Here is a 27539-nt window from a genome sequence, read left to right as displayed (position 1 = left end):
ATAAAATCAAAGAGTTAGATGTCCCAAGACCGAGAGAATCAGAAAACAGTGCCAGTGCCAGTTCCAGACTGCTTCTGCCTTTGCAGAGGGCAGTTGGGCAGTAAGGACCTCTGCTGGCGAGCTTATCTTAGCCACGCCTGGTCATTGCCCTTGACCACACCCCTCCTTATGGTCTTCCCTGGTGATCGCTCCGGATAAAATAGCCGCCCTTCCTGTCCTGTCACTTGTCTTCTCTTCAGCCGTACCGTTTTCTTCAAAGCAGATATCACCTCCTGACACGCTGTTTATTTACCTGTCTCCTTCAGTGCAGTGCAGGGCCCTGGAGGGCAGGGACTGCGTGCATTTTTACTCACTGCTCCATCTGCAGCTCCCAGCATGGGGCCAGGCACACAGACACTCAATAAACACTTGTTGAATTAATAAATAAGAATATCCACAAATTGCTAAAGCATTTACAGAGGAAACGTGAAAACAGCACAAATCTTCAATAATAGGGTTAAATAAATTAGGGCAGAACCACGGACTGGAAATCAGGTATCTATTAAAAGAGCGCTGTTGAATATTTACTGACATGGGGAAAATGCTACACTACCTGGAGAAGTAGAAACAAAACCAAACCCAAAAAACCAGCATATTGAACGTACATTAAATAAAACCTACATTTAACTTTAAAAAGAAATGATTTCGTGAATTTATCTGGAGACAGAGAAGTGGATAAAAAAAAGAAGAGAGAAGAAGCTAGAAATACACACTCGAATGGTGAAATGCTAGGGTGATTTTTATTTTATTTTTATTTTCCTGATGTGTCACTATTTTGTCCAAGTGTTCTATGATGGATATGTATTACTTTTAATGATCGTTAAAACTAATATCAAAATTCCAGATTACTGGGAGAGAGACTGTGATTAGCCCAGCCCTGTGGAGGGAAGCAAGGCCCCGGGGCACACAGGGGACCCTGTACGTTCTCCACAAGCTGGGGGTAGTCGAGGGGGAGGCCACGCGTCCCTCAGACCAGCATCAGCTACAGCAGTGACAGTGAGGAAGGAGAGAGGCTGGACAGGCGATCTCGAAGGCTTAAATCTGGCAGATACTTGAATGATCATTTCCGGTGAAACCTGGCATTTCCTTTAATTGGAGACTGTAAGGCTTCCCGTGTGAGGACAGGGAAGGCCTGATGAGGGCTTGCAGCCCCGCTCCTTGGTGTGGAGCTGAAGGAACCGAGGCAGAGGTAGAGTGATCTGCCCCCGGGCACAGCTGGTGGCAAAGCCAGGCTCGAGGTGAGGTTCTCTGTTCCATGTCTCCATCCAGGAACGTCCGACGTCCCCTGCACCACACCTGCTACTCTCCGCCTAATGCCACGTGGACTGCACCTTAGAGAGACCGAGTTGGCCCTGAGCTGAGGGTTAATCTGCTTCTCCTAGGAGCCCACCTTCTATCCCAGCCCCAGGAACTGCCCTCTGAGGCTGGCAGGAGTTGTGGGAGGCTCTCAGAGAGACCCAGCTTTGATGCCCAGCCAAGTTTGTAAATCCTTTCTGGACGTTTTCCTAGGCCCTGCGGTATTTAGCCTCTTGTTGGTTGGCTACAGAATGGATTTTTTTTTTTTTTTACATAAAAATATCTCAATGTGTCTGGGAAAAGGTACAAGGCTGGCTTGGTTTACAAATGGTGAAACATAAAGTTGGCAGCCAGCATGGCCCTCAGCCCTCTGCTCCTTCAGCCCACAGACTTTCATCTTTAAGCCTCAGGGTTTAGAGAAGTCTCTCACATCTGGGCTGCTCTGTAGCCAGCACAGTCCACGTTGGTAACGAGGACGCGGCCCCATCCGTTCACCAGGAGGTGGCAGCAGCAGTCCCTTGGGCTGCTCTGTGTGCAGTAGCCACATGTGACTGGACAGAGGTGGAGAAAGTCCTTCTTAGCACAGGTTGGGGCACCCAAAGTTTGCAAAGTTTGTTTTAATGACTATGAAATACTCTTCTGTGGGAAAACAGCCCAAGCAGAAGGGCTGTCCTTGTTGAATTCTAAGAGATTGTAGTGGCATCTCATAAGGGAAAACCCCTCAAGGATATTTGGATTGAAAGTCCCCTAAGTAACCCTGTCAACTCCCGGCCATCCCCCTGTGACAGCAGTGAAATTTCTTTCACAAGAGGCGAAGTTTTCCTTTCTGTTTTGATGAAGTTGATTCTCCAGTAGCTCTGCTGTTATTTCCAGTCATATTTATGAAAAATAGTGGGCACTGCTTACCACTGATTGCCCAGTGGTTCTCCAAGGCGGGGATTTTGCCCCCTTCCTCCCACCACCACCAGGGACATCTGGCACCATCTGGAGACATTTCTGCTGTTGATGCAAATGGTCAGGGGCATGTGCTACTGGCACGTAGTTGGGAGAGACCAGGGACGCTGTCAAACAGCCCACAGAATACAGGCAGCTCCCCGCAACAAAGAACTATCTAGCCCCAGATGTCAATAGAGTCAAATTAAGAAATCCTGGCCTGGAAGCAGGCTTTTCTGTAGTAGACTGGAGTTTCGTAAATCTAAGAACAGTAGTTCCAAGGCCATACTGCCACATGGAATTAGGTCAGGGGCTGTATATCAGTGTCTCTTTATTTTTTACTTGGTTATAAATCTGGCTAAAAATCTAGCAATCCCTATGTTATTTGCCCAAAAATATCTTTATCCTAGAACAAATGCACTCATTCATTTAAAAAGTATTTTAATGAACATTACAGTGCTCATTGGATTAATGTTTTGTAAGTTGTAGAGACCCTTCTATGTGATATGTCACTTAAAAAACTATATCTTACCGTAACGGATTCTTAAGATGACTTATATACTCACTGCAGAAAGCTTGAAAAGGATTTATGAGATTTTTAAAAACAGTAAATCCAAAAGGAATCAACTCAGTTTATTATTTACATTATTTTAATTTTTTTTTAATTTGGGGAGTAATTAGGTTTATTTTTATTTATTTTTTTTGTTTGTTGTTTGTTTGTTTGTTTGTTTATTTATTTATGGAAGTATTGGGGATTGAACCCAGGACTTTGTGCATGTTAAACAGCAGCTCTACCACTGAGCTATACCCTCCCCCATCCAGTATATAATTTCATTTTTAATGGATTTTTTTAAATAGATGAGGTCTTGCTATTTAGACAATTTCTAGCCTGATTTTTTTCTCCTGCACTTCAAATATCATCCCACATTATTTGAGCCTTTGTAGACATTCAGTTGGCTGCGTGGTGCTCCATCATTTGGTAATAAACCGTGGATTTCGTAATCACTGTTGTTGAATACAGGTTATCACCAGCTTTTCAGTATCATAAATAATCTGTGATGAATGTTTCTGCTTTTCCCATTGCTCTGTAAGTAGCACAGCAGCCTGAATTGTTCGGAGGGCTTTGGGACATGCTTATTTAACTCCTAGTCTGTGACAAAAGCAAACAGAAAAGTCTTGTGCCAAATGCAGCAGAGAAAGAACCACAGAGACACCATTCAGACCACCTGACTCACAGGGAAAGTTCGTGAACACCTGGGAATGGGATTTAAAACTTGCCTAGACCGATTAAATCATGTATCTGCACATATACACATCCATGTAAGTAAATGCCAAAAAGTGAAATAAACCTGGAGGGATAAACACCAAACTTTTAGCAAAGGTGACTCTGGGATAGAGAATTGGGATTAGAGAGACAGGCAGGCAGAGAGGAAGCATGTTAGGTTTTTTTCTCTTATTGTCTGTTCTGTATTCTTTGATTCTTAATTATGAGAGTATATTCATATGTAACTTGTGTAATATTTAGACACAATGTGTTTTGGAGAATGAGCTGAGTCCTCAGGGATCAGAGCCTGAGCTCTGTCAGCAGGTACTTATCTTTTACTCCTTTTCTGACTCACACGGGAGAGTCTGGAGATGGCGGTGTGTCCGGAGCTCTGAAGCTCTCACCTGCATTGAGATGCCAGGCCTTAATCACTTGTTCTCCTCCTAACACAGTGGATGGGACACCTCTGTATCCACGGTCTGTGACACAGAAGCAGTGGGTGGAAACACCCAGTCTAGGGCCAGGAGCCTGAGGGTTTCAGGTTGACGGGCTCACGTTGCCCTTGGTTCCTTTGCTGAAGCCCTACGAGCCAGGTAGCCAGAGTTTCTCCGTGAAGACACAGCCGGCCCCTGGGCCAGCAGACGGTGAGATGGTTCCTGTGTCTTTCAGGCCGTACACCTGGTCCCTGGCTCCACGCCGAGGCGGCTGGGCAGAGCTCCGATGACATCAAAGGCAGAAATGCTCAGGTAACACATCCCTCGGGGCTCTGAGTGTAAACCCGGGAATCCTCCTCAGGGACCCAGAGATACTGAGGGTGCGCCTTCCCCTTGACAGTGTCAGGTGTTCCTCAGGGACGGCCATCTGGGGTAGCTCACGTTCACACAAGACAGCTCAGACACTGTTTTCTAACCTGGCCGGAGGCGGCATCTCTCACTGCACACAACAGGGTCTCATCTTTAAAGGCCCTTTTTTTCTTTCAAAACTTTGCATTCAGTCCTACCCTGGCAGCCTTGCATGCATGAGGGAAAGCTTCGGGGCCCAGACCGGGGTGGGTCATTTGTGTACAGCCTCCTGACCTCATCTGGTAACGTTGTGTTTCTACAGTTCTCTCTCAAGACACTCCGGTGAGATGACAGATGAAGCCAATGTCCTGTGAGCCACCTGCGGTCCGGGTGGCAGGGTGGACATCCCCAGGAGAACGTGTGACCTCACCATACTCAAGCTGTAATTCAGCTGACATAGAGGCTCTGACTAGAGCATTTATTTATTGTAAATATGTGGTTTGCACAGGCTTTAAATCAGTATTATAGTCGACTTTAATTTGAGTAATTTAAGAAGAAAACACATCGTTTCTCCATTTTTTAAAATGCATCTTGGCATTCATCTGTCAGTACAGATAAAAGCCCTGACCCCGCCTCCCGGTTTCCATTCCATGAGTGTAAATAACGTGCGGGCTGGCCCTTGCTAGACTCTGAACCGTTCTTAGAAGATCCCTTAGTTTCCCAAACTCATGGTACCCACAACGGCTTCTTCTTGGCATGATTTTATATTCTCATCACACAAACTGCAAAATCAAACCAGATAATGCCTTATAAATGATGCAGCTCACGGAGAGTAGTGTGTCCCCACGCCCAGACAGTGCCACACAGCCTCCAGTGAACAAGATGCCACCTCGCTTCAGTCCTGTAGGACAGGGATTCTTTTGTTGCCTAATGTAAATAAAACGCAAAACAGGCGAGAGAGTGGGCTCGGCCCCTCGCATGCCACCGCCCCCAAGGCCCCTTTTGTATCGAATGATCCTACAAGTAGCCAATGTTCTTACTGTTTACAGTGCCCCGCGACTTTCCTCTGGTCCCTCCAAGTCCCCAGCCCCATCCTGGCAGCCAGGGTGAGGTGAGCTGTATGAAATTTCGGTATTTTCCCTGCAGGTTAGAAACCTGCATAAGTCGTTGTTAGAGTAAATTACTAATTCTATCTCAGAGGTCTTTTTTTTTTTTTTTTTTTCTTCCCCTGAGTGCAGGGTTTTCATGGAAAATAGGACACGAAAAAGTGTAGTCTGAAATGTATTGTGAAATATCCGCCTCAAATATCGTGCCCCACCCCCACCCTTGGGAAACCTGGATCCACCCATCAGGCAAAACCTAGCTCCCTCCTGAGCTGAAGAGAACCTAACTGGTCTGAGACTCCCCCAGGCCCTGGGCTGGCAGCTCTGGCTGGGAGAGGTCTGATTTCAGCCAGCCTTGACTATGTGACCTGTGACCACACCTCTCTCACCCTTTTCCTCCAGCTGGCAAGGGAATGGAAATGGGTTTTTGCTTGCTGCCTGACCCCAGATGCTCCCCATCCTTGGAGGGGAAGCTGTGACAGAGGAAGGAGAGAAAATAGAAGGAAACAGACTAATTCCTGGTCTAGGCCCAAAATAGCTGCCGATTAAAGGAAATCAAGGAGGGAGATGTGGGAAGAGCAGTGAAAAATGTTTCCTCTGAAATAACCCACTCACTCACTCACACCTCAAGGAGGTCATGCCCGGACCCAGCCATCCGAGAAAGGTACACCGTGAGGCGTGTTTTGGCAAGGGTGACCGCACCCACCTAGCTGTTGTCTGGAGCCACGACTCAGAGGGTATCCTCCATCACTGTCGTGCTTTCTCGTTCCAGACAAAAGCCACTGAGCAAGGTCAAGTTCCCTTCTCTGGGGAACAAATCATGCGAAGTTGTGACAGCTAAATCAATGGAAAAGAAGCTTTTGCAGGCCGTCAGCTGTGGGCATAGCTGATTTATTTTATGGGTTCTGCAAGGTTCCTGAAAGGTCAGAATCTTTTTATTATAACAATTTCTCCCACCCACCTCCCAGTTGTACAACATAATTACAAGGGTTTTAATTATCATGATTAAGAAGGCCCTAGACCAAGACAGTTCCACCTTCAGTGCAGACTGCCTGCCCCTGATGAGGTGTTTACACATTCGTGTTCTGCACCTCTGGGATGGAGATTAAAAATAAAACTGTTCCAGGACAGAGGGAAGGAACAAGCAGAAACCAAAAATCGAAATTAGGGAGAAGTCTCAGGAACCTGGCATCAAGTGTCTCCTCCAGACCCATCACTGAATTCCCACCCTTAAACTCCCGCGGTGCCGGCCTCCGGCAGGACAAAGGCATAGCCCCTGGACCACAAACTCGGACGTAAAGACATTGAGTCACAGCGCCCCTACCATCTCGCATATTCTGGCTGGCAGTGTTGTCTGTGACCCCCAGCGTTTCCCGTGTGTTTTATATTTATGGATGTTCCCCTCTGCAGATTCATTTCTTTGTACCTAATAAACTTTAATAGGTGGAAGTGCTTCCAGTCACTTCCTTCGTGAAGCCCATCAGTGGTCACCAGCCCCCGTCGAAGCCGACCATTTTTAGCATTAGAAGGGCTGACGCAGGGCATTTACACAGGACCCAACACTCACTTCAACATCCTGTGTTAGAAACGGGGACTTTCTTTTCAGAGCTGAAATTGCTAACTAAACCACACAATGTTCTCCTAGCTTTTGTAGCTAACTAAACTAATGGGTATTTGGGTAAACCAAGGGGAAAATGTCCTCAAAAGCATTTTGTAAAAAGTAGATAACACTGTATTTATTCAGTTGTATTAGTAGGAAATGGGCAGAGTAGTGCTTAGAAATTCCACTAACCTGTGTGAGAATGGAACAACTTTCAACCCAAAGTGCACTTAGTACCGCCCCTCAACTTAGCAGCGCCCCCTCGAAAAGCTCCTGCATGGAGCAGTATCATCTCCACTTGCATTATCTTGTCCTCAGGTGCCCTCTTTAGAACGTGGTACGGGGGAGAGAAGGTTTACCTGATACGTAAGTTGGCTTAAGGGGAAACATGAGTCTGAACCTCTGTTCTCCTAGTACCTGGGCAAGCCCTTAACCCTTGGGTCACAACAGGCCCAGGCATCAGCGCACACGCACATGCACACACACGCACACTCCAGGGTACGAGCAGTTTGCTTATTACATGTGCAGTCACACGCACAGCTCTCGCTGGCTGCACCCCAGGCACTCCATTCAGATGTTGGCTGAGCTGCTCAGATCACTAGCTCTGCTGCTGGGGAAGAAGGAGAGAGCAGTCATTAAAATTCATAGATGCTCTTGAAATAAATCTCATCTAGAAACTAATTTCAAAGTTAGCTGCTTCACACTTTGCATCTGAATTAGTTAAGGACAGACTTGTTTTATCTGCTGTCTTGTGAGTGGAGGCATAGATAAACTCTTTGATGACCAAAACGGCCCATCTGAGTGGAGAAGAAAAGCAATGGCCCAAGATAACCAGCAAAGTAAATGATGAACTTTAAAGCCATTGACTGAAGAGGCTGGTGAAGCGGCCATGGTTTTAGGCACCCCTGAAGGGGTTTCGTGTGGCAGAGGTGGTGCCTAGAGGTGAGGGGAGCAACTTGACGGGAGGCTGTAGACTCCAGAAGCAACTTCCAAATTCTCAGACCATGCTCCAGGAGGTTGTGGCATCCATCCTTCACGTACCTGTTCTGTTATGGATTGAACTGTGTCCTCCAAAAATGCATACGCTGAAGTCCTAACCTCATACTTTAGTAATCTTATTTGGGAATAGAGTTGTTGCAAATGTAAGTTGAGATGCGGTCCTACTGAAGGAGGGTGGACCCCTAGTCCATTATGACTGGTGTCCTTATAAAAAGGGGAAATTTGGACACAGACACATACACAAGGAGGATGCTGTATGGAGATGAAGAGAGAGATCAGGGTGATGCTCTTACAAGCCAAGAAAAGCTGAAGATTGCCAGCAAACCACCAGATGCCAGGTGAGAGGCATGGGACAGAGACTCCCTCCCAGAGCTGAGAAGGAACCAATCCTGCCAACACCTTGATCTGGGACTTCTACCCTCCAGAATGGCAGGATAATAAATTTCTGTTGTTTAAGCCTCCCAGTTTGTGGTCCTCTGTTATGGCAGCCCTAGTAAAGGAATGAATACACTGTCACCCTGGGGCTTTGTAGGCATTTGTTTATGAAAAATAGAGCTGAGAATAAAGTTTAAACATTCAACTGTTCCTTGCCATGTAAACGGACCATCATCTACTCTGACCTTGACATAGCTCACTTGTTGCCAGTGATGAAGTCCAATTTTCATGAACAAAACATTCAGTTGCATTTTGCCTGTCACGTGGAGACAAAATCATGGAAGCAAGCTGGCCTTTCTCCCCACAAGAGTGGGGAGAGCTGGCTTTTTTCTTAAGTGGCATCCTTTCCTCTAGTGGAGCTGCTGTGGCTTTAAAATGAAGATGCCTGGACATCCATGGCACCAACCAATCTGTGATTCTTTTAATTTGGTAAAATACACATAACATAAAATCTACCATCTTAACCATTTTTAAGTGTACAGGTCAATTGTTTCAAGTACCTTCACAATGTCGTGTGGTCAGTCTCCAGAACTCTCTTACCATCTTGCAAAACTTAAACTCTATAACGCTTAAACAGTAACTCCCCGTTCCCCTCTACCCCAGCCCACGGCAACCACCATTCTACCTTCTAGCCCTATGAGACCGACTACTCTTGGTACCCCGTAAAAGTGGAATCATGTAATATTTGACTTGTTGAGAGTGGTTTGTTTCCCTTAGCATAATGTCCTTGAGGTTCATCCCTGTTGTAGCATGTGTCAGAATTTCCTTCCTTTTTAGGGCAGAATATTCCATTGCTTGGGTGTACTACATTTTGTTCTTCCATTCATTCATTGTTGGATACTTGGATTGCTTCTACCTTTTGGCTATTGTGAATAATGCTGCTATGAACATGGGTGTGAAAACATCTCTTGGAGACTCTGCCTTCAATTCTTTTGTGTATATACTCAGAAGTAAAATTGCTGGATATATGCTAATTCTATTTTTAATTTTTTGAGGAATCTCTATACTGATTTCCATATCAGCTGCACCATTTTATATTCCCACTAACAGTGCACAAGGGTTACAATTTCTTCACATCCTCACCAACACTTATTTTCTAGGTTTTTTTTTTTTTAATAATGACCATCCTGATGAGTGTGAGGTGGTATCCCGTGGTTTTGTGTTTGTTTTTAAAGAGTGAATTCATCCACTGAATGGATAAATGGAGGAAACGCTGAACTGACTGGCTTTTCCAAAGATTCCAGTCAGAAGATATATGCCCTTTTATACACATTTTCTATGTTGTGACCAGTGCCCATTTATTCATGAAACACAAGATAGAAGAGGCCATGGGACATTAATTTTGTTTGTTTGTTTGTTTTTTATTGTATGCTTGATGTATTTAGAGACAATTCCAAAGGCAAGCACTGGATGGGGAAGTTATCTGGTTTGTAGATATTTGTACAAAAGTCTGTTAAGTCTACGTGGTCAGTTCCCACTGCAGGAAACAGAAAGGTTTTCCCTTCTATTATTCCCTGCCCATAGCATTTTCCAGCTTGCACATTTAACCTCTCACAACATGACTGCAAACATGTACGTATTTATTCATCCCCATGAGAAATCGGCATGGGACACCTCGGGATGTTTGGACTATCAGATAAAGCACATTTGATACAAACCAGAGGAGAGGAGCTGGGACTTCGGACCATGTGGAACAAAATGCCAGGGCTACAGAGACACACAGGCAGAGCTGGGACAGCATGTGCACGTGACCTGCCGTTCTTCCCTCTCCAAAGGGGACTGGCCAGCTCGGTGGGTCTCCCTCCCTCTCCTCCCTGCGCTTCCTCCCTAAAGCCCTAAAGCCCAGAGCTCAGCTGAAGACCTTCCCCATCAATGTTCCGACTGCTCTTCAATCAAGGATGCAGTTAGTGGTTTCATAACTGACACGCAGGTCCCACTTGGCTTTCCTGCTGGGCCAGACAGAGCTATGTAACACCTGTACCCATGTGGGACGACATCGGGGAGGAAAGTAGCTTGCTTGATCATTATTTTTTACATCTAATAATTCACCCAATAGTGAAGAAACTTCCCTGTTAATATCTAATAGGCATACACCTGCTCGGTTAGACAGCTCGTAAGAAAGACTCATTCTAATAATAACACTGTCTTATGTTATTGGGCACTAAAGAAATCACCGTAATTTCAAGTATACCCTTATTCTACCTAAAATTCCAAACCACTTCCAAAAATGAGAGTACTACTTCCGCTCTGCTAATTTACTTTTACTGGAGCCCCCGCCCCTCCTCAGAGGATGAGCGCTGTCTTCATCTGTGGTAAACCCCATCCATCTACTAGACAAGACGAGCTAGCTTCTGTTTGGTTATGGGGCGCAGGGGTAGGGGAGAGATTCTGTCCTTTATGGCTATGTCTTCTTTCTGCACAGGCATGCATGGTCCCCTTCCCCTCCCCCAAGTCTTAATGGATACACAAATGGAATTTTTAGGAAGCTACTTACATACTGACCTTTACACATTATTTTCATAGTTCATCTTGAATATTCACTTTCCCCATACTGCCTTTAGAAAAGCAATCCCTGGTCAAGAAATTACCCATGTAATGATAAGCATTTGTCAAAAGCAGAGCCTGTTAGGAGCGTTTAAAAACAAACAGCAGGCTCAAAATCCAACTACATACTGCAAGCCGTTAGTGTAAGTCACTAGAAGTGAGTGCACCCACACCAGTGGATTCCTCCTTCTCTTCTTGTCTTTCCCCACGCATCCCAATGCACAAAGACTGTCCGCTGCTATTACTGGGGTTTTAACTGTACATAGACCATTTAACATCTGCCAGGCTGTGGCACAGAAGGGCTTCCACGCCCCCTAGTGGTAAGATGGTGGCATCACAATTGTGGTGTATAGCGTTAGCCAAGACATCTAACTGAAGTTGGCCCATCTCTGAGGTTGCTGGAGTACGATCAACGTCCCTAACAGGAGTAGCCATTATGTTTCCCACCGCAAGGTGGCTGGGTAATGGCGTAAGGCTGGCTGGGTTATCCATGACCTTTCTTTGGCCCATAATAATGAAAGCAGGCCTCTATGTAATCTACTTCACTAGTCTCCTTCTGCTCAAACCCCTAATCACCTTGGGTATCTCAGACATGCCAGGTCTGATGAAACGTTTCCACAATAGGTTAATAGGTGGGGGTGAGACCACATGGTGAAATTTTAGAGTGGCTTTCTGCATCATCTCGTTTTAAATAACCCCTCAGCAGGCAGGCTTCGAAGGGAATGAGGAACCTACGTCATTCTCAAGCCTCACCCTTCCTGCCCAGCAGCTGCAGAAAGACGCTCTCAGGATGGCCACACCACCTAAGAGGGGACCCTAAACTCAGCCACAGTGAGAGCCCAGGCCAAAGCCCAACAGTACTCGGCAAGCGCAAGCCCAGTGCGTGGCTGCTGCCGGTAACTGTCAGCTCCAATGGTCCTCCCATCTCTCGCCGCCTGTAGTGAGTGGTTTTACATACAGAATGTGCAGAACTGCTGGGCAAAAACTCACGGTGCTCTGATGCTGACACCTTTACAGGCAAGTTGGTGGGAAAAAAGATCTGTTCTAATAAAACCTGTGACCCCGCTACCCGCCCGTGTCTGCATCTGTGTATGGGGCCCAAGGCCCTTTCAGCTCTCACGGCTGACGATCCACTGCAGCTGAGGAGTCACTAAGTCACTTCCAAGATCACGGACACTCATAGTATTTCCATTTGCAAATGCCTACCAGTGATGAAGAGGAGCAGGCCCAGATGGTACAGGTGAGGCCAGAGTAACTAAACCCCTGTCCTCCCAGTAGCTGGTGTGTTAACACACACTTCTATTCATCATCTCTGTCCCTTTCCACGTTCAGAGCCGTTGAGAGTTTCGATAGCTGGAGATAAGCCTCAACACCACCGCCACCTGCCCACTTCAGATACTAGGAAATTGGGGCATGAAGAATAAAGAGAGGGACCAGCAAAAGCCAGCTGCTTCCTCCACAGGCTGGGCAGGGAGGGCGGGGGAGGGACAGTCACCCCGGGGAGAAATGCTTCCCCATCCATCTGTCCCCTTCCTGCCCTCTGTCTTCCCCAGGCTGAGCCCATCTGGTCTTCCCTGCATGCCTTTCTGGGCTCTGCTGGTAAGTCAAATCCTCCGTGCACACCCGACGTGGGAAACAAATCAGTTTAATTAAAGTCTCTGCTGAGATAATGGAGTGGCTGCTCAGATTCCAGCTACTTAACTGGAATCTAAATAGTTGAGAGCTTCTCCTTTTCTTTCCTTCATTAGCTAAGAAACTCGCAGCTTTGTGGGGTGGAACTCTGCCATAGGGCCATGTAATGAATCCTAACTAGATGGCAGTCACCAGCCCCAGCATCACTGGTACACAGCCGCACCCGTGTGGCGGGGAAGCCATTGTGCAGGGACAGCTAGTGCCTCCTTGGAGATGCACGCGTGATTTAGGGACAGTGCCAGCACGGCTGCCTCTGGATCTGTAAAGCAGGCAGGGTCCCGTGACACAGGTGACCAGCTCTCCCACACGAGGAAGCAGCGTGGGGCTGCCGCACACCAGCACTGCCCACAGAGGCCAGGTTCCTTCGGATCCCGGGAACCGGGATGGAGCCGGGGCTGGAGCTGAGCAACCCCAATCCCTTCCCACTTGTTCCATCTCTCGAAAGACACAGCTGGAGACAATCTGCCTCGGAGGCCTGCACTCAAAGTGAGGGAGGCCAGGGAGCCTCCTTCCCGCACACACACAAGAGCCCTGGGCCAGACCAAGAAATGCCTCTTGTTAATCTGAAAGAAACCTCTACTGAGAGGAGTAGGACTTCAAAAGATTTTGCTTTTCCCGCAAACCTGGCACAGTGGAGCCTGACTTTCAAGGTTTGATGGACTTAAGTCCTCCTGTGAAAAGGCTAATGTGTCCATTGTCACTGAAATACAATAATAGCAGCTTAAAATCCACAATGAGTCATACAGTCAAACAACAGGCAAGCGGGATACACGTTACACTGCAGAGGAAGGGGGCGCTTCGAGATTCAGGGCAGAACACAAGTTAACAGTGCGACTTTAACACATCTGAACGTTCTCATTTCACTCTGACAGGAGAGTGGTTTGTTTTGCTGGTAATTTAGTAAGGTGGGAAGTTTTAAATAAGAAGGGGAAGGGGAACGCTTACTTCACTTAAAGAACTTAATCTCCGTGTCAACACAGTCATAGAAGAGATCCCCCACTTCAGTGGGGTCCAGGGGTTCGGAGCTGGTCAGGATTTCTTCCATGGCTTCCAGGCCTTGCTTCTCCAGTTCCAGCATCGTCTTCCTCAGCTTCTGGCCTTGCTCCTGAGGGAGGACAAAAACAGTGGGGGTCACTGCAATGGACACCGAAAGGGCCTAAGGGCCCATCCACCCCATTCCATCTGTCTCCTATGGGACTGCCATAGCTATGGTTCTAAACGCCAGTGTGGTGATGTCACGGCTCTGCTCGGAATACTTACACAGCTCCCACCGCCTTGAGGATAAAATCCGGGCTCCTGAGGGGCATTCGGGAAAGGCCCTTTGTCATACAAGGCTCTTGCTTGCCTCACCTCTGGCCCTGCCCCCACATCTCCTTTCTCCTCAGCCAGACCCAGCTAGCTGCCGTCCTCCGACCCTCCAGACTCTCATCACCACAGGGCCACACTGCTCACCCTCAGCACTCGGTCAGCCTGTGCCCATCTTCGGGCCTCTCTGAGCACCCTTCCTCTGGGCTCCCACAGCCCGGGCCTTTCCTTCTGCCATGGCTGTTCTCGTCCTGTCTTGTGAGGGTCTGTCTCCTTGCCTGTGCCCCCATTAGACCACCATCTCTCGGGCGTGAGAGCTGGGCTTGTCTCTATCCTCCAACACCTGGGACAGAGGAGGCACTCCCAGTAAATGCTGGTGGAAGGAGTAAGTGGATCAGTGAATAAATGGCATGTCAAGCACCGAAGGAGTTTTTTTTCTGAGGTGTGAGAGCTCTTCTTCCAAGTGGGAATCACTCATTTACAGAGGATGACAGTGAAAAGCTTTCATTTGTCCAACTAGTCCCAGAACGGAGGCGCTGCTGGCACCACCCATCCCCCTCTTCCTACTGCTGCCTTAACTCAAACCGCCGCTCATTTCTAAATTTCAGAGTCCACCCAGACTCGTCAGTCTCATCTCTTTGAGATTTTCCGTAGGACACCTCAGAGCACACGGCCCTTTCTACCTCTGCCTTCAGTTGCCAAACATCCACAAAATCGTGCACCGCAGAGTGACGTTTTCACTCTATTCGGGCTTAGTGTCGTCCACCCAGAAAGCACGCGCTGTCAGGAACCAGCGGGGACAGCCCGGGACAAAAGTCAGTGCAGTGTGGCGGCGGCATTCATAGATCCAGGGAAACATGTGGCAGGGAGGACAGGTATGAAGTGACTGTGCGACTTTTACATGTCAAAACGGTCACCTCTGTGGCACAGAGAGCAAGTTCTGGAAATAGGGAGACTCCCTCTCCCCGAGATACGTTCTGAATTCATTTGGATCTACTGACAACCCTACCTTCTCTGTGTCCTTTTAAGAGAGTCCAGCCGGCGTATGTAAGAAAGTAATAAGCTCACCTGGTCCACACAAAATGCATGCACCAGTCTACCTAAAAGACGTCCCTTTCTTCAGGACAAACTGGACCTTTACAAGCCATTAGATACGTGCTTGGGAAGCAGGTGAGCGTCTAACAACCACGTTCCTTCCTTCTTCCTTCAGCAAAATAGAGACTTGGATTTTATATGAAAGCCCATCGCTACTGGCTGCCGTGGGCATATGCATATGGAGCGCCGCTCTTGTCTGAACCGATGTCTTGTAACTTTATTAACCAAAGGGTGGGCGAGGGAGGGTTGCACTTAGAAGAGTAACTATTTTAAAACTAGGAACTGTTTTAAAAAACTTTTGTGTGTGAAAAAAATACGTACAGAACATGAAATTAATCATTTTAACCATTTTTAAGTGTATGCTTCAGTGGCATGAGTATATTTACATGGCTGTGCAACCATCGCCACCATCCATCTCCAGAACTCTTTTGAAGAATCACTTTTTTTAAAAAACAACATACAAGGGGTGCATATACCTCAATGACAGAGAGCATGCTTAGCACGCACGAGGTCCTGGGTTCAATCCCCAGTACCTCCGCTAAAAAAAAAATAAGATTACGATTGCATCTTTAAATAGTGTTGCCATCATGTATAACTTTTTTACCTCCAAAAGCATGCAAAGAATTTTTGACTGCAGAAAAGCAGTTCCCCTGACTAGAACTGCACACTTCCGTTATTCCTGGATAAACAGCAAATGAAAGAGAAATATTCAAGCCCACTGAGTTCCAGAAAAGCGCCCAAAGCGGAGGCTTTGTTTCTCTGGGTCTCAAGAGGCTGGCGGACCATTAACACCAGCGTTCTGGGAAGGGCCTTGGGACCTGGGCTTCTGGGAGCAGCCTTGCTGGAGAGGAGGGAGATGAGCTTGTTAACCGCCTCCCTGCCTCCTTCCCCGCGACCTCGCCCCCTCGGGGTGCACCGCCAGGCTCACCTCGTCGCTCTCCAGGACGGCGCGCGCCCACTCGTGGGCCTTGTACAGCTCGTGCCGGCGGTCTGGCTTCTCCTGGAACCGAGGCTCCTTTTTGGCAGGGTCATCGTCCCCGAAACAGGGAGACTGTGCTTTGGGGACAAGTTTTACATCTTCGACAAAGATGAAAGGCTTGAATATGGACCTGGCGAGAAAGGAAAGGTGCTTCAGCCGGACTGAGAGCGGGGCTTGCGGACACCAGAGGCTGAGCCCTCGTTCTGCCAGCACTCCCCGGGCCAGCTCACGGAGCGCGGTGGGCGCATGCCAAGAGAGACACAACTGCGTATGTCAGTGACTATTTCAGTAAAACGAATCGCCATTTATGAGCTGCAAATTCTATTTACAGCGAGAGACAACAAAACAGACTGGCTTTGCTCCAGGAAGGCCATTTGAGAGCCCCTTTCAGCTACATACAGTAAGGCAAATAGACACACAGTGTTCTGAGGAAAGGGTGCCAGGGTCCATCAGGCTGAGCTGGTCTTTCTCTACCATGGTCTGTGGAAAGGGGCCTCCTGGAAAGGTGGGCTCCGAGACCCACTCTTTTTTTTTAGGTTCTCCCTTATTTGAAAATGTTTAGGGTATCTCTGAAAGACTTAGGGAGGAGACAGATTTAAAAAAAAAAAATCCCAGGGGCCCCAGAGAGGGCACACCACAGAGAACAGAAGTCTGGTCGTGTGAGAGGGGAGCGAGGGCATAGAGGTGGCTAATGCAAGAACCCTCCGATGCAGCTCTTTCGGCACGAGGAGGTGTCTTAGGGAACAGGGCTGTGTGTGTGAGTGTGTGCGTGTGTGCGTGTACCTGTGCACACCTGGGCACATGTCAGCATACCCCCTAGACATACACACCCCTCTAAACAGCCTAAGGAACTGCATCCTGGGATCCCAGGCCAATACAGCTGAATGTATGTAACACTCAGGAGAGAGCCTCACTGGCCCCGCTCTGCACCCAGAAAGAACGCGGCTGGATCAAAGTGCTCTGGGCAGATCACAGGCACCTCTGGGCCCTGAGGGTGGCCTGCTTTCCATCACACCCCAGGGGGCACCTGCAATAACAACTGGACAGAATGAGACACACAACCACATCCCGTGTGTATGGGTCGGATTTTGGTTATTTTTCTCTCCTCTTAACTGGTGCACCTTGGCTTATTCTGTGCCTCCAGTGGGTTAGAAGTGAGCTGGGATGTTGACTGTCTCAGCCCCAAGGTGCCTGGGCTAAGGTGCCCAGAGCAGCCTGGCCAGTGTGCCTTGCAACCATTTTCACGTCTGCCTTTGTCTGAAAAGAACTGGGAACCCATGACCCCTGTACCCAAACTATGTCCTTGGACTCGAGGCATTGGCATCACCCTCGGGCCCCACCCCCATCCTGCTGAAAAGAAGCTGCATGTTAACAAGGTCCCCGGGGGATTCATGACATCCAAGTCCGAGGAGCACGACCAGAGACGTGGTGATGAGGAGTGACCTCTGAGGTCAGTTCCCTGAGGTTATCAAGGAAAGGGGGCTCAAGTGAGAAAGAAAGACCCTGATCACAGCACGCAAGGTCGGGCTCATCCTCATTTACTCCGAATACTGAAAGCAGTGAGACCTTTGCACCCCAAGCTGGCGAAGTGGTAGCACTGGTTAAGGATAAGTGCTGTTCTCACAGGTGACGCAAACACACACAGGAGGCTGGGCCCATGCCGGGTCCCATCCGCCAGGATGCACAAGGCTCAGGCAGGTGGCCTGGACCTAATTCCTGTTCTCCTGTTTTCCACCGGCCTCAGGACACGGGTGATGTTCACTTGCGTGACTGATGCTACCCTGCACAAGCCCCTGCGCCCCACCCCTTTTCTCTACCCCTCAAAAGCCCATGTGGGAGTGATGTTTTCATCGAGAAACCTGTCATTTAATTTCAGGAATGTCAGTGCTTTACTTACTGGGTGACTCACAACCATTCTGATTCTGGCCTCGTGGGGGAGAACCGTGGCCCTGAGGGGCCCCAAGGGGACTGCTGACCTACTATTCCGGGTCTTTCTGCCTCACGACAGCGGGGACAGGGAACGGGGCTGAGTCAGGATGGGGGTGCATGTGCCCTCCTCACCTCTGACCAACCATGGGGCGCGTCATCTTCCCTCTCTGTCTCTCACCTGACTGAGACATTCTCTAGCATCCCTTTCAGCTTCTAAAGCTGTTGTGTTATTTCCATTTCTATGTCATGTGGCCTGTGGACTTGGGACTCTGACTCCACGAAGTTCATGCTAAGCAGTCGTGGTCTTCTGCACCCAATACACAGATAACAGCACAACAAAAACACAGACCACTCTATCACACTCATTGGAATGTGGAGGTTAGTTTAACATCAGTGAGCATGTCTGATGGGGTTTCTAAGACAGGAGGGACCAGATGTTAATCCCTCTCATCTATCCATTTTAACCTGAAAAATAAATAAATAATAAATATGATCAGGTTCCCACAATATTCTAAAACAGCCAAAGCTTTCCAAGAAATTTTTTTTCCAAAGTCTATAAGGAGTTGCTGAAAACATGAAGCGTAGATTTGTCAGGTGGTAAGGGAGATTTTTTTTTGAGGTTGAATAAATAAAAATTACTGCCAATAATAAACTGCAATAATACTTATATGCCAGGATGTAGGAATTATGTATAATTCAGTCTTGATAATTTGTGTCTGTGTATCCAGAAAAGGGCAATGAGGATAACTCGGGTTTCCAAATGTTCTGATTTCTTGCTGATCCTTACAGAAAATCGCATTAAAAATCCAAATAGGAGAGAAGATACTCTGACATTTTCCCACACTTGAACCTCAGATGGTAGCTTCTCAAATGCCCCTCGAATGAATGGATGCTCATGAATGGCCCAGAGAGATGAAATGACTTGACCAAGGTCACATGCCCAGCTAGTGGCAAAGTGAACTGCCATCTGGGTCATGACCCCCTCCCCGCACACCCAGCCAGGGCGGGGCCCACTTCATCACCCACGTGGAGTCTCCCACCCCAAGGATGGCCAAGGGGATGCAGCTGAGGGGGCTCTAGAAAGCTAATTCTGCTCTGTCCTCAGAGCCGCCTCTCAGACTGACCTTCAGAGAAGTCACCTAACCCAGAGCTGGCTCTGGTCACCCACCCCCTCCACGGCGCATGTAACCTGAATACAGGATGATAGGCCCCAAAGGGGAAATGCTTCCAACCGCAGAGTCAGCCCAGCAGCTGGTTAACAAAGAGATTTAAAGGTGGCTGAGCTATGCGAAAGGGATCCTCATGAAGGGCAATTAAACAGAGGAAGCCATGAGCATCACTGAAGGAAACAACGTGACTGCACCTGTCAGTGCTCCTTGAGACAAATCCAAGGTCCAAGGCACGCAGCCTGATGACACAAAGCCAGCCCGGCTTGCAAGGTCTGTCTGAGTCTACAGGATTTCACCTTGGGTGACACTTTGAGTCACAGCCAAAAAACGTGCTGGAGGCACCTTTGCCTTACCAGTCCTTTTTCTCTTTCTTAAACCTTGTGATGGACAGACTAAGCCAGTGTAAAAAAAATCTGTTTTCCTCTCATTTGTTTCTTCCTTGGGAAGGAAAACAAAATTATCACGAAAGTCTCTAACATTTTATAGTATATCATAATTTTCAAAGTGCTTTCATGGTATTTCACTCATTCATTCATTCATTCAATCAATCTGTGAATAATGCTGAGTACCAGATACTATTCTAGGTACTGGGGATACAGCAATGAACAAGGCAGGGCAAAAACTTCCGTCCCATTTTACAGATGAGGCGACTGAGACTCACAGAAGCTAAGTGCTTTGTTCAAAAGCACATTCCTAACATGTGCCGGATGTAGAACTAAATTCAGATCTTCTAAATGTAATGTCACTTTCTCCCTGCTACCTCTCACCTGTAAATCCTTCTGTGGGTTTTTAAATACATATACACATGATGCTACTGCAGAAAAAAAAATGCTTTTTGTGCTTTGGGGTTTGGAATTTTAGTATCCACGGCCAGCTCACACTTCTGACTTCAACCATGGCTCTGTTATTATTGGAGATGCAGAAACTCCTGGAGCAAAGGAGCCAGGCTTCTCCAACGCCCTGGAGTCCCCGGCAGACCCGCTGGCACAGGAGGAGCAGCACAGAGGCTCCTGCTCAGATGCACCTGCCCAACTTTGAACCAATCTGAAAAGAGCCCAGAAGAACCAGTTTCTCTCAAGCGCAGGTGTCCCTCTGAGCGGTTCATCCATGGGTCACCCCAGATTCAGTGAGTCACTTTAATCATATCGCCAAAGCTGCATCTGGCTGAGAGCAGAACCTATTCGGGAAGGGTGTTTCCTTTTAGAGGGAGAGAGAACTAGTGCTTTAGGAGCGTGGGACACCCTTAGAGCTGGATCCGGATACCCTGGGAAGTTGAGAAAAGTCAAATCCATAGGGTGGGAGAGAGGAAAAAGATAGTGCTGGGAGAACTGGGAATGAAGCTGGAGGAGGTGATATCTTACACGGGGCCCTCAGCTCTGTGTCTGCCCGTGCAGGCTGTGCCCCGAACCGCATTTACATCAACTACAGTGTCTAGGGCCCCTACTGTTATCGCCAGTAACAAAAAGGTGCCACTTGTCACTAACACTTGAATTAACCAGATGAGACAGTCTCAGCTGCTGCAGGGTAGCCTCTCAAGCTTAGAACACTGGGCGAAGAGGAGCACACACACGCGCGCGCACACACACGCACGCACGCACACGCGCCCACACGCACACACGCACACACACGCGCGCGCACGCACACGCACACACGCACACACACCCCACGTCCCTTGCATCTCCCCAGCTCCTTGCCACTACAGTGGATCGAACACCCTATTTTCCTAGAACATCCTCCCTATTTTCTGTTTCCCAGGCTTAAGTACACACCCTAATACGATTAAAGAATGAGTCAGGAAATAGCCTTCTAATACTTAGAATGGAAGAATGTTTAATTCTCTCCCCTTCTTGGTTTATCCATCCAGCATCTTGAGTATCTGTGTGTTTTCTCAGATGTGGGGTTCTCTCAGTGATGTGCCGGTTTGACAACCGTATCTCTGAAAACAATAAGCCCTAATTCATGGTGTTTGCCGATTTTGACAGTGTAAACACACACATTGTGGCCCATTTCAAGCTACCGACGAGACGTCGCTGAACACAGGATTGGGAAGAGGTGACGTAATCAGCTCTCACAGGCTCCGGCACGCGGCAGCGCTCGGAAATGTCCGTCTCCAAATGCTAAGCTACCTCTCTGCTCTTTCCTCCCCGATTCCTCACATCAATGTAGCTTTGACAAGTACTGGCCCTCACTGAGGAAATGGCTTGCAAAGGTCAGACCCAGTGCACTACAGCCAATCAGTGTCACTATAATATGGATGACTGAGGCACCAGCTGACTCAACAGACCATTAATATGATGGAATTTGCCTTCTCAATAACATTAATTAAAGGTCTTTTGCACCTCCCTCTCTCTCTCTCTCAAACTCTGACTTTTGCATCTGCTTCCAGCTCTCAAACTTACATAGTACCTGGCACATATGAGGAGGGAGGGAGGAGAGAAGGGAGGGACGGAGGAAGAAAAAAGGGAACGCGAGAACAAGTTATTTCGAGAAAAGGATCTATAATTAATGCAGTCAGCAAAGGGGCGAAGTGCTGAAGCAGAGAGAACAGTAGTAAGCTCATGTCCTTTGGTTTCCAGCACTAATTGGGAGGATAAATAATAGAGTCTTCTTTGATCATAATCTTTTGCAAGTCCACTGCTTTGAAACTATTTCCTGCAAACATCTCCTTAATGTTTTCAGCATTAGCAGAAGCTGGCTAAAATTTCTCTAATTTTATTACCTAAAAACCCAGGAGTAGGTTATTATGCCTCCTGGTGACAAAATACAAAATGTGAACATGCCCAATTACAAAGAAACACTAAAATGTTGAATAGGGAAAAAAAAACCTATGATAGGTCTGTAGTCACAGTAGGAAATGTAGCTTGTTTAACCATAGGCAATAAAAATGAACATCTTCCAGGAAGCCCTTAATATCCTTTAAGGTCTTTTCAATTAATTTAACCATGAATAATTTTCTTTTAAAGTTACTTGAAATTTCCACTTGAGATATTAAAAGGCTATTTTCCAGCTCATTTTTAGAATTGTGTTAGGCCGTGTACTTTAGTCTAGGAAACAGAACTGTTTCATCTTCACATGCTGACATCACAAAGCCCTGTCTTCTAAGCACAATTAGAGCAGGTGTCTGAGACTTCAGGAGCAAAGAGGGTTGGTGCGGTCATTCTTCAGTTCAACCCATGCCTTCAAAGGCTTCTGTTCCTAAAGAACAATGTCCAGATACCTTGGCAGAGCTGTCCAGATGGGTTCTAAATGCCCACATGCACCCTGTGGGCCAGCAGAGAGGGCTCACAAGAGGCTGCTGTGCCACCAGCAGGTGAGGTCAGAGCCCACAAAGTGCAGACACCAGGGAGAGGAAGGACAAGCCCCTAATCTGATGGGCCAAAAAGTGGGTGCTAGGGGGCCATGGAACCAAGAACAGGGGATAAAATCAAGAGAAAGCAGCTGGAGTCAAACAAGAGGCATGTCCTGAAAGGTTGTCTAGATTAGTGCTGAGCGGTTAAGGCTTATCAAGAGAAGTAGCACGCTGGGCTTGTGTACTGGGATGTGTGTACTGGGGTGGGGGTGGGGGGAGCTGGAGGAGGAATGGAAACTTACATTACAAGAAGATGCATAGCTGCAACTCTGTGCCATCCTATGCTGTTTCATGCTGCTCTGTGAAGTTCCCCCTTCATTATCTCCTTCGTGCCTCCTCTTATCTTGTACACACTTTGTCTCTAGTACTCTACAAGCATAATATTTGGTACATGACAGGTGCCTAATGAGCATTTGTTGAATGAATAAATGAGTGAATGAAAACTAAGAATAGCTTATGTCAAATATAATAGTCCTGCTAGTATTGATATTGGCAATAGTGAGGCCAGAGAGTCAGGAAAGGTACTTGGCTTCTCCCTTGAGTCATCTAAGACATGGTCCCTAGCTGGGCACCAGCACTGTCTTGTATTCCTGAATAAGAGGAGGATAAATATTTTTGGCTGGAAAGCTAATGAAATCAACCAGCTACAGATTCCCTAGTAGCGGAGTGCAAGGTTTGACACTCACTCAACAATGTTTGACTCAAACAATGATGACGGTTCCCAGACAGTGGAAGACTAGAAAAATACTAGAGCCCTCCTGGAATGAGCAGTCTTCTAGAGCTTTCCAGGCTGAGGACCAAACTTACCTGACAAACTCCTAAGCCCACCTTAAAGATTCCGATACAATAGGTTTGGGTCAAGGCATTTGTATTTTTCAAAAATCCCCCCAAGTGATTCTGATAATGAACAGATTTAGAAACCACTGGATGGTTGTGTCTACGCCGCTGACAATGTGATCTGCGATGTGCCTGACTGAACGTTACCCAGGAGAAGAGCTGCTGTCTGCCCGCTAGATCAGAGACAGTCTTAATGAAAAATAAGTAGATCTACTATGCATTTACTTGCATTATCTCATTTAATCCTCCCCCAAAGCACATAAAAGTAGGGGTTGGTATTCTGTCCATAGTTCAGACACTGAAGCTTTGAGAGATTAAGGAACTCACCAGCTATGAAGTGACAGAGGTGGAATTCAAAATCCTGGCAGTTCATTCTAGAGGCTGTGTTCTTAAATGCTGTGCGGCAAAACCTCTCTGCTGAAGAATGTGGGCAGAAAGCAACTCTCTAAAACACAATGTTTTAAAGAAGAAGCTAGTGCACTTGAAGCTGCTTCAATCTGCATTGCCCTTGGACCATTTTGTCCTCTGACTCATGGGAACTGGTTGTTCTGATCAATCGTTCTGATCCATCTTGGGCACTCCTGTATCTCTCTGTCTCACTGGGTCTTATTTATCTTTACATCCCTCACATACAGCACAATGCCTGGCCCACAATATATACTAATAAATGTTTGTTGAATTTAAACCAATCTGAGTCCATGACTGTGATGAACACTTTGTGACTAAAGCCAAGAATGTCCCTTAATCAAAGCTCTTTGTGCTGCACTGGCCACCATGAAAATGACTGAAACATTCGACTCAGCTATACAGGGGAGGTACAGGACCTCAGTGTGTGATTACTAGAAGAGCTTTCAAGGGAAGCACACACTTGCCACCTGCATGACTGTGTCTCAGACAAACCTGGAAGGATCTGGGGTCCCTGTAAAGTAGTGAATGCATGGCGAGCTTCTGTTCTGAGGCAGGACAGACACTATGCTGGCCGTGGTCAGGAAAGACTCGGAGTCAACACAGACCCCGCTGGCTTTGTCCCGCAAGATGTCAATCATAGTCTGCACAGTGATGCTTTCTGTAAAGAAAAAAAAGAGAGAGAGGGGAGGCAAGCTGCTAACCAAAATCCGTCAGCCCTTCCCTTTTGGGTAATAGAAACCCTGATATTACAGCTGGGAACAGAACTGCCCAACTACAACTGTATTTCCCAGCTTCCCTTGTAGCTGGGTGTGGCCACGTGATAGCTCCTGACCAACGGGAGGTGAGCAGAAATGATGTGAGCAACCTGCCCATAACGTCCGTAAAGAGGAATGCTTGCCCTTCACATTTTCCCCTCCCTTCCTGCTGGCTGGGAGATGCCAGTAAGTGGACCACAAGAGGAAGTCACAAATTTGAGGCAGAGCAACCCACCCCCGACCCCTGACTGTCCATATACATCTGGACTATAACATGGGAGAGAAATCAATTTAACCCACATTATTTGGGGGTCTCTTTGTTATGGCACTTAGCAATTTCTCAACTAGCACAGCATGCAATAGAATGATATTCATAAAAAAGTATGTGCAATCTATGCAGTCCACCAGGCAAGCTCTCTGGTACGATCTTGCTGGTTAGTCAGTATTGTTGTATTTGGAGAATGACCTCTCTGCAGTGGGGAACATACACAGAGAAGTATCTAGAATATTTAGAGCCATTAGAACTATTGTCTCTGACTTCAGATAAGCGGATTAACAAGTCTTTGACTACAAAGGATTCCAGTCCTACATTTTCTCCCTCTATTATAATTTTATTGAACACTATTCTTTCAGTCTGTGCTCACAAAAATCAAATCAAAGCACCACATAAGAAAAAGGTGCCTTAAACTTCACTAGCACAACTCACACCCTCTTTGTAAATCTCTGTTAATAACACGTCACACCTAAAAATACTGACAGTAAGTCCCTAAGCTCTTCAACTATCCAGTGTTCAAATTTCCTCACTGTCCCATAAATGAGTTTATTGATTTAAAACAGCATTCAACAGGTTGACAATGTCTCTTAAATCTCCTTTACTCTCTGCCTCTTATTTTTCCCCTTTGCATTTTATTCGTTGAGCCATTTCTCCTGAAGCCTTTCCCACAGCCTGGACTTTGCAAGACGGACTTTACAGATGGTGTTATTTGGTATGTGCCTCCATCCTCTGTAGTTCCAGTAAATGAGCAGCTAGATCCAGAGGCTTCCCCAGATTTAGACTTGACATTTTGGCAGAACTACTTCACAACTGTTACTCTGTATTTTTATCAAGCTAGGGTTTCTTTTATTAAAAATTTTTAGAGTTAGTTTTAAAATTCCATTTTAAAATGGATACTTTCCTACCTTCCTACCCAGAATATTTTAATTGAGTTCTACAGCAAAAGCTCTGAAGTGTTCTTCAGGAAAAGGTCAGCAAACTTTTTCTTAAAGAAACAGGAACTATTTTAGGCTTACGGCCCATGTAATCTCTGCCATAGCTTACCTGTTGAAACTGCTCAACTCTGCCATGTAGCATGGAAGCAGCCATAATATAACAGCTAAATAAATGAGTGTGGCTGTGTGCCGATCAAATTGCGTTTACAAAACAGGCCCTGAGAACAGGTCACAGCTTGCCAATCTCTATTTGAAATGACCAAACACATGTATCACTAGCAAATGTAAAATGTGGTCATTGTGGCTTATGTGGAGGGGTTTTCCACTCAGGCACAAGAGAAACAAGCTATCCAGTCACCACATTTACCCATAAATTGATTATGATTAAGTCAATGCTGGGTGGAAGGCAGAGGGCTTGCGAAGGGAATTCAATTCAACAATTCCACTCAACAAATGTTCATGGAACAAAGACCCATAACAGGTGTCACAAGGTGATCCTAAGATGAGGAAAAGACAACACCTCTGCCGTCAAGACCCAGCAGGCTAATGGGAGAGGAAAATACAGGGAGAGGCTAAGGCAAATACACTAATGCTGAGGTATAAGCAAGGCTGCAATAAGTATCACAAAGACAACATCAGCGTTTAAAGGAGAAACAGAAGCAGGAAATGTCCCTGGATGAGGAAGCATCATGTAAAAATAAATGCAAACTGCCGTCCTGCCCGCACGTCAGGGGCTTTAGCACAAGCCGCTCTCTATATACAAGGTCTATTCTCTATTCCTCCTCTTGCTCACTCTCCTAAGTTCAAACAAGGTCTCTGAAATTGCTGCAGGACAAAGGATATGCGAGGGAGAATTGTAAGGGCTACACTAACTCACCTTCTTGCTTTTCTAAGCTGTCTTTGCCTGAACAGCAGGCTAGATGGTCATCAGCTGGAGAAAAAACTTCAGAAAAATTGAACTCGTCCTCTCCGGTCCACCAACCTTGACTCTGCGCGTAACTCCTGAGTTCAGGATGCTCTGCGTCGATCTTAGTTGTGAGAGAAAGCTGATTGCAAATGCACTTTACTCCCTCTGTAGAGAGTGCAAAGCCCAGTTACTTAGAAATAGATGCATAAAGACTTAATCAAGAAATGGAAATTTACAGCACATCTCTCCCCTGCAACTTGCCCTTAACTAGAGGAAGAAGATTCCATTTTTGAAGAGAGAAACAGACGATCCTTGGCCCTCTTTTAAGATCTCCCAGAAGGTATGACCAGTCCTGACCAGCCATCATCACATTTTAAATGAGCAACAGTCACTTATCTGGCCAAATAAACCCCAAGCAGTTACCACTTACAAGAAAAGTGAAAGGTTCTTTGAAAGAGGCTCTGTGCTACTAACAAGACTTACAAATGTCACAGCTATAGACACGCCCTCCTCTCCAGTTTAGTCTTGCTTCACCTGAAGGAACAGTTTACACTGCCACCCTCTGCGCAAATATATATATGGTTTTTATCAAAAATAAAAATACGATACCTCTTCATTCAAATTTTTTTCAGTCCCGACATTTAGAAAAACAGTGACATGGAAATTGAGTTGTTTTCAAATAATGGAACATACCTGCAAATGTGTGTGTGTGTGTGTGTGTGTGTGTGTGTGTGTGTGTGTGTGTGTGCATGCGCGCGCACACGTGTGAGTTTGAGAAGTTTCTGGGATGTCATCATTATAACTAAGAACTGGTTGCCCAATTCTGCCCAAAAGCCAGCAGTCAGTATGAAATATTAGAAGTGTACTTCCCAAGTGCTGACAGCTCTTGGCTCCAGGCTCAGAAAACCCC

At 46.8% G+C, this 27539-nt stretch overlaps 2 protein-coding genes across 4 annotated transcripts in view; one reads left to right on the top strand and one right to left on the bottom strand.

Annotated features, from left to right (window-relative positions):
* The window catches only part of WIPF3 (WAS/WASL interacting protein family member 3), a 70808-nt gene extending 61383 nt beyond the window's left edge, over positions 1-9425 (top strand). The window contains exons 8-10 of one of the 2 annotated variants that reach the window (XR_004321436.1): positions 4202-4278; positions 4637-6081; positions 6190-9425. Coding sequence is in view for 1 of the 2 variants with exons in the window: in XM_032483786.1 (XP_032339677.1) it covers positions 4202-4278; positions 4637-4660 (101 nt within the window). In the remaining variant the exon portion in view is untranslated. Of the gene's footprint in view, positions 1-4201; positions 4279-4636 lie in introns of both variants that reach the window. The other variant, XM_032483786.1, reaches the window with a different exon arrangement.
* Positions 9426-9791: 366 nt separating this feature from the next.
* The window catches only part of SCRN1 (secernin 1), a 55362-nt gene continuing 37614 nt past the window's right edge, over positions 9792-27539 (bottom strand). For both annotated transcript variants that reach the window (XM_032483784.1, XM_032483785.1), the window contains exons 5-8: positions 26600-26794; positions 24251-24416; positions 16016-16196; positions 9792-13792 (exon numbers count right to left, since the gene is read on the bottom strand). In XM_032483784.1, coding sequence (XP_032339675.1) covers positions 13634-13792; positions 16016-16196; positions 24251-24416; positions 26600-26794 — 701 coding nt within the window. In that variant the 3' untranslated portion in view covers positions 9792-13633. The remainder of the gene's footprint in view (positions 13793-16015; positions 16197-24250; positions 24417-26599; positions 26795-27539) is intronic.

The sequence above is a fragment of the Camelus ferus genome, chromosome 7 (genome assembly GCF_009834535.1).
Source record: "Camelus ferus isolate YT-003-E chromosome 7, BCGSAC_Cfer_1.0, whole genome shotgun sequence".
Lineage (NCBI taxonomy): Eukaryota > Metazoa > Chordata > Mammalia > Artiodactyla > Camelidae > Camelus > Camelus ferus.
Note: the sequence above shows the minus strand (reverse complement) of the source record. Positions and strands in the feature narration are given on the sequence as shown.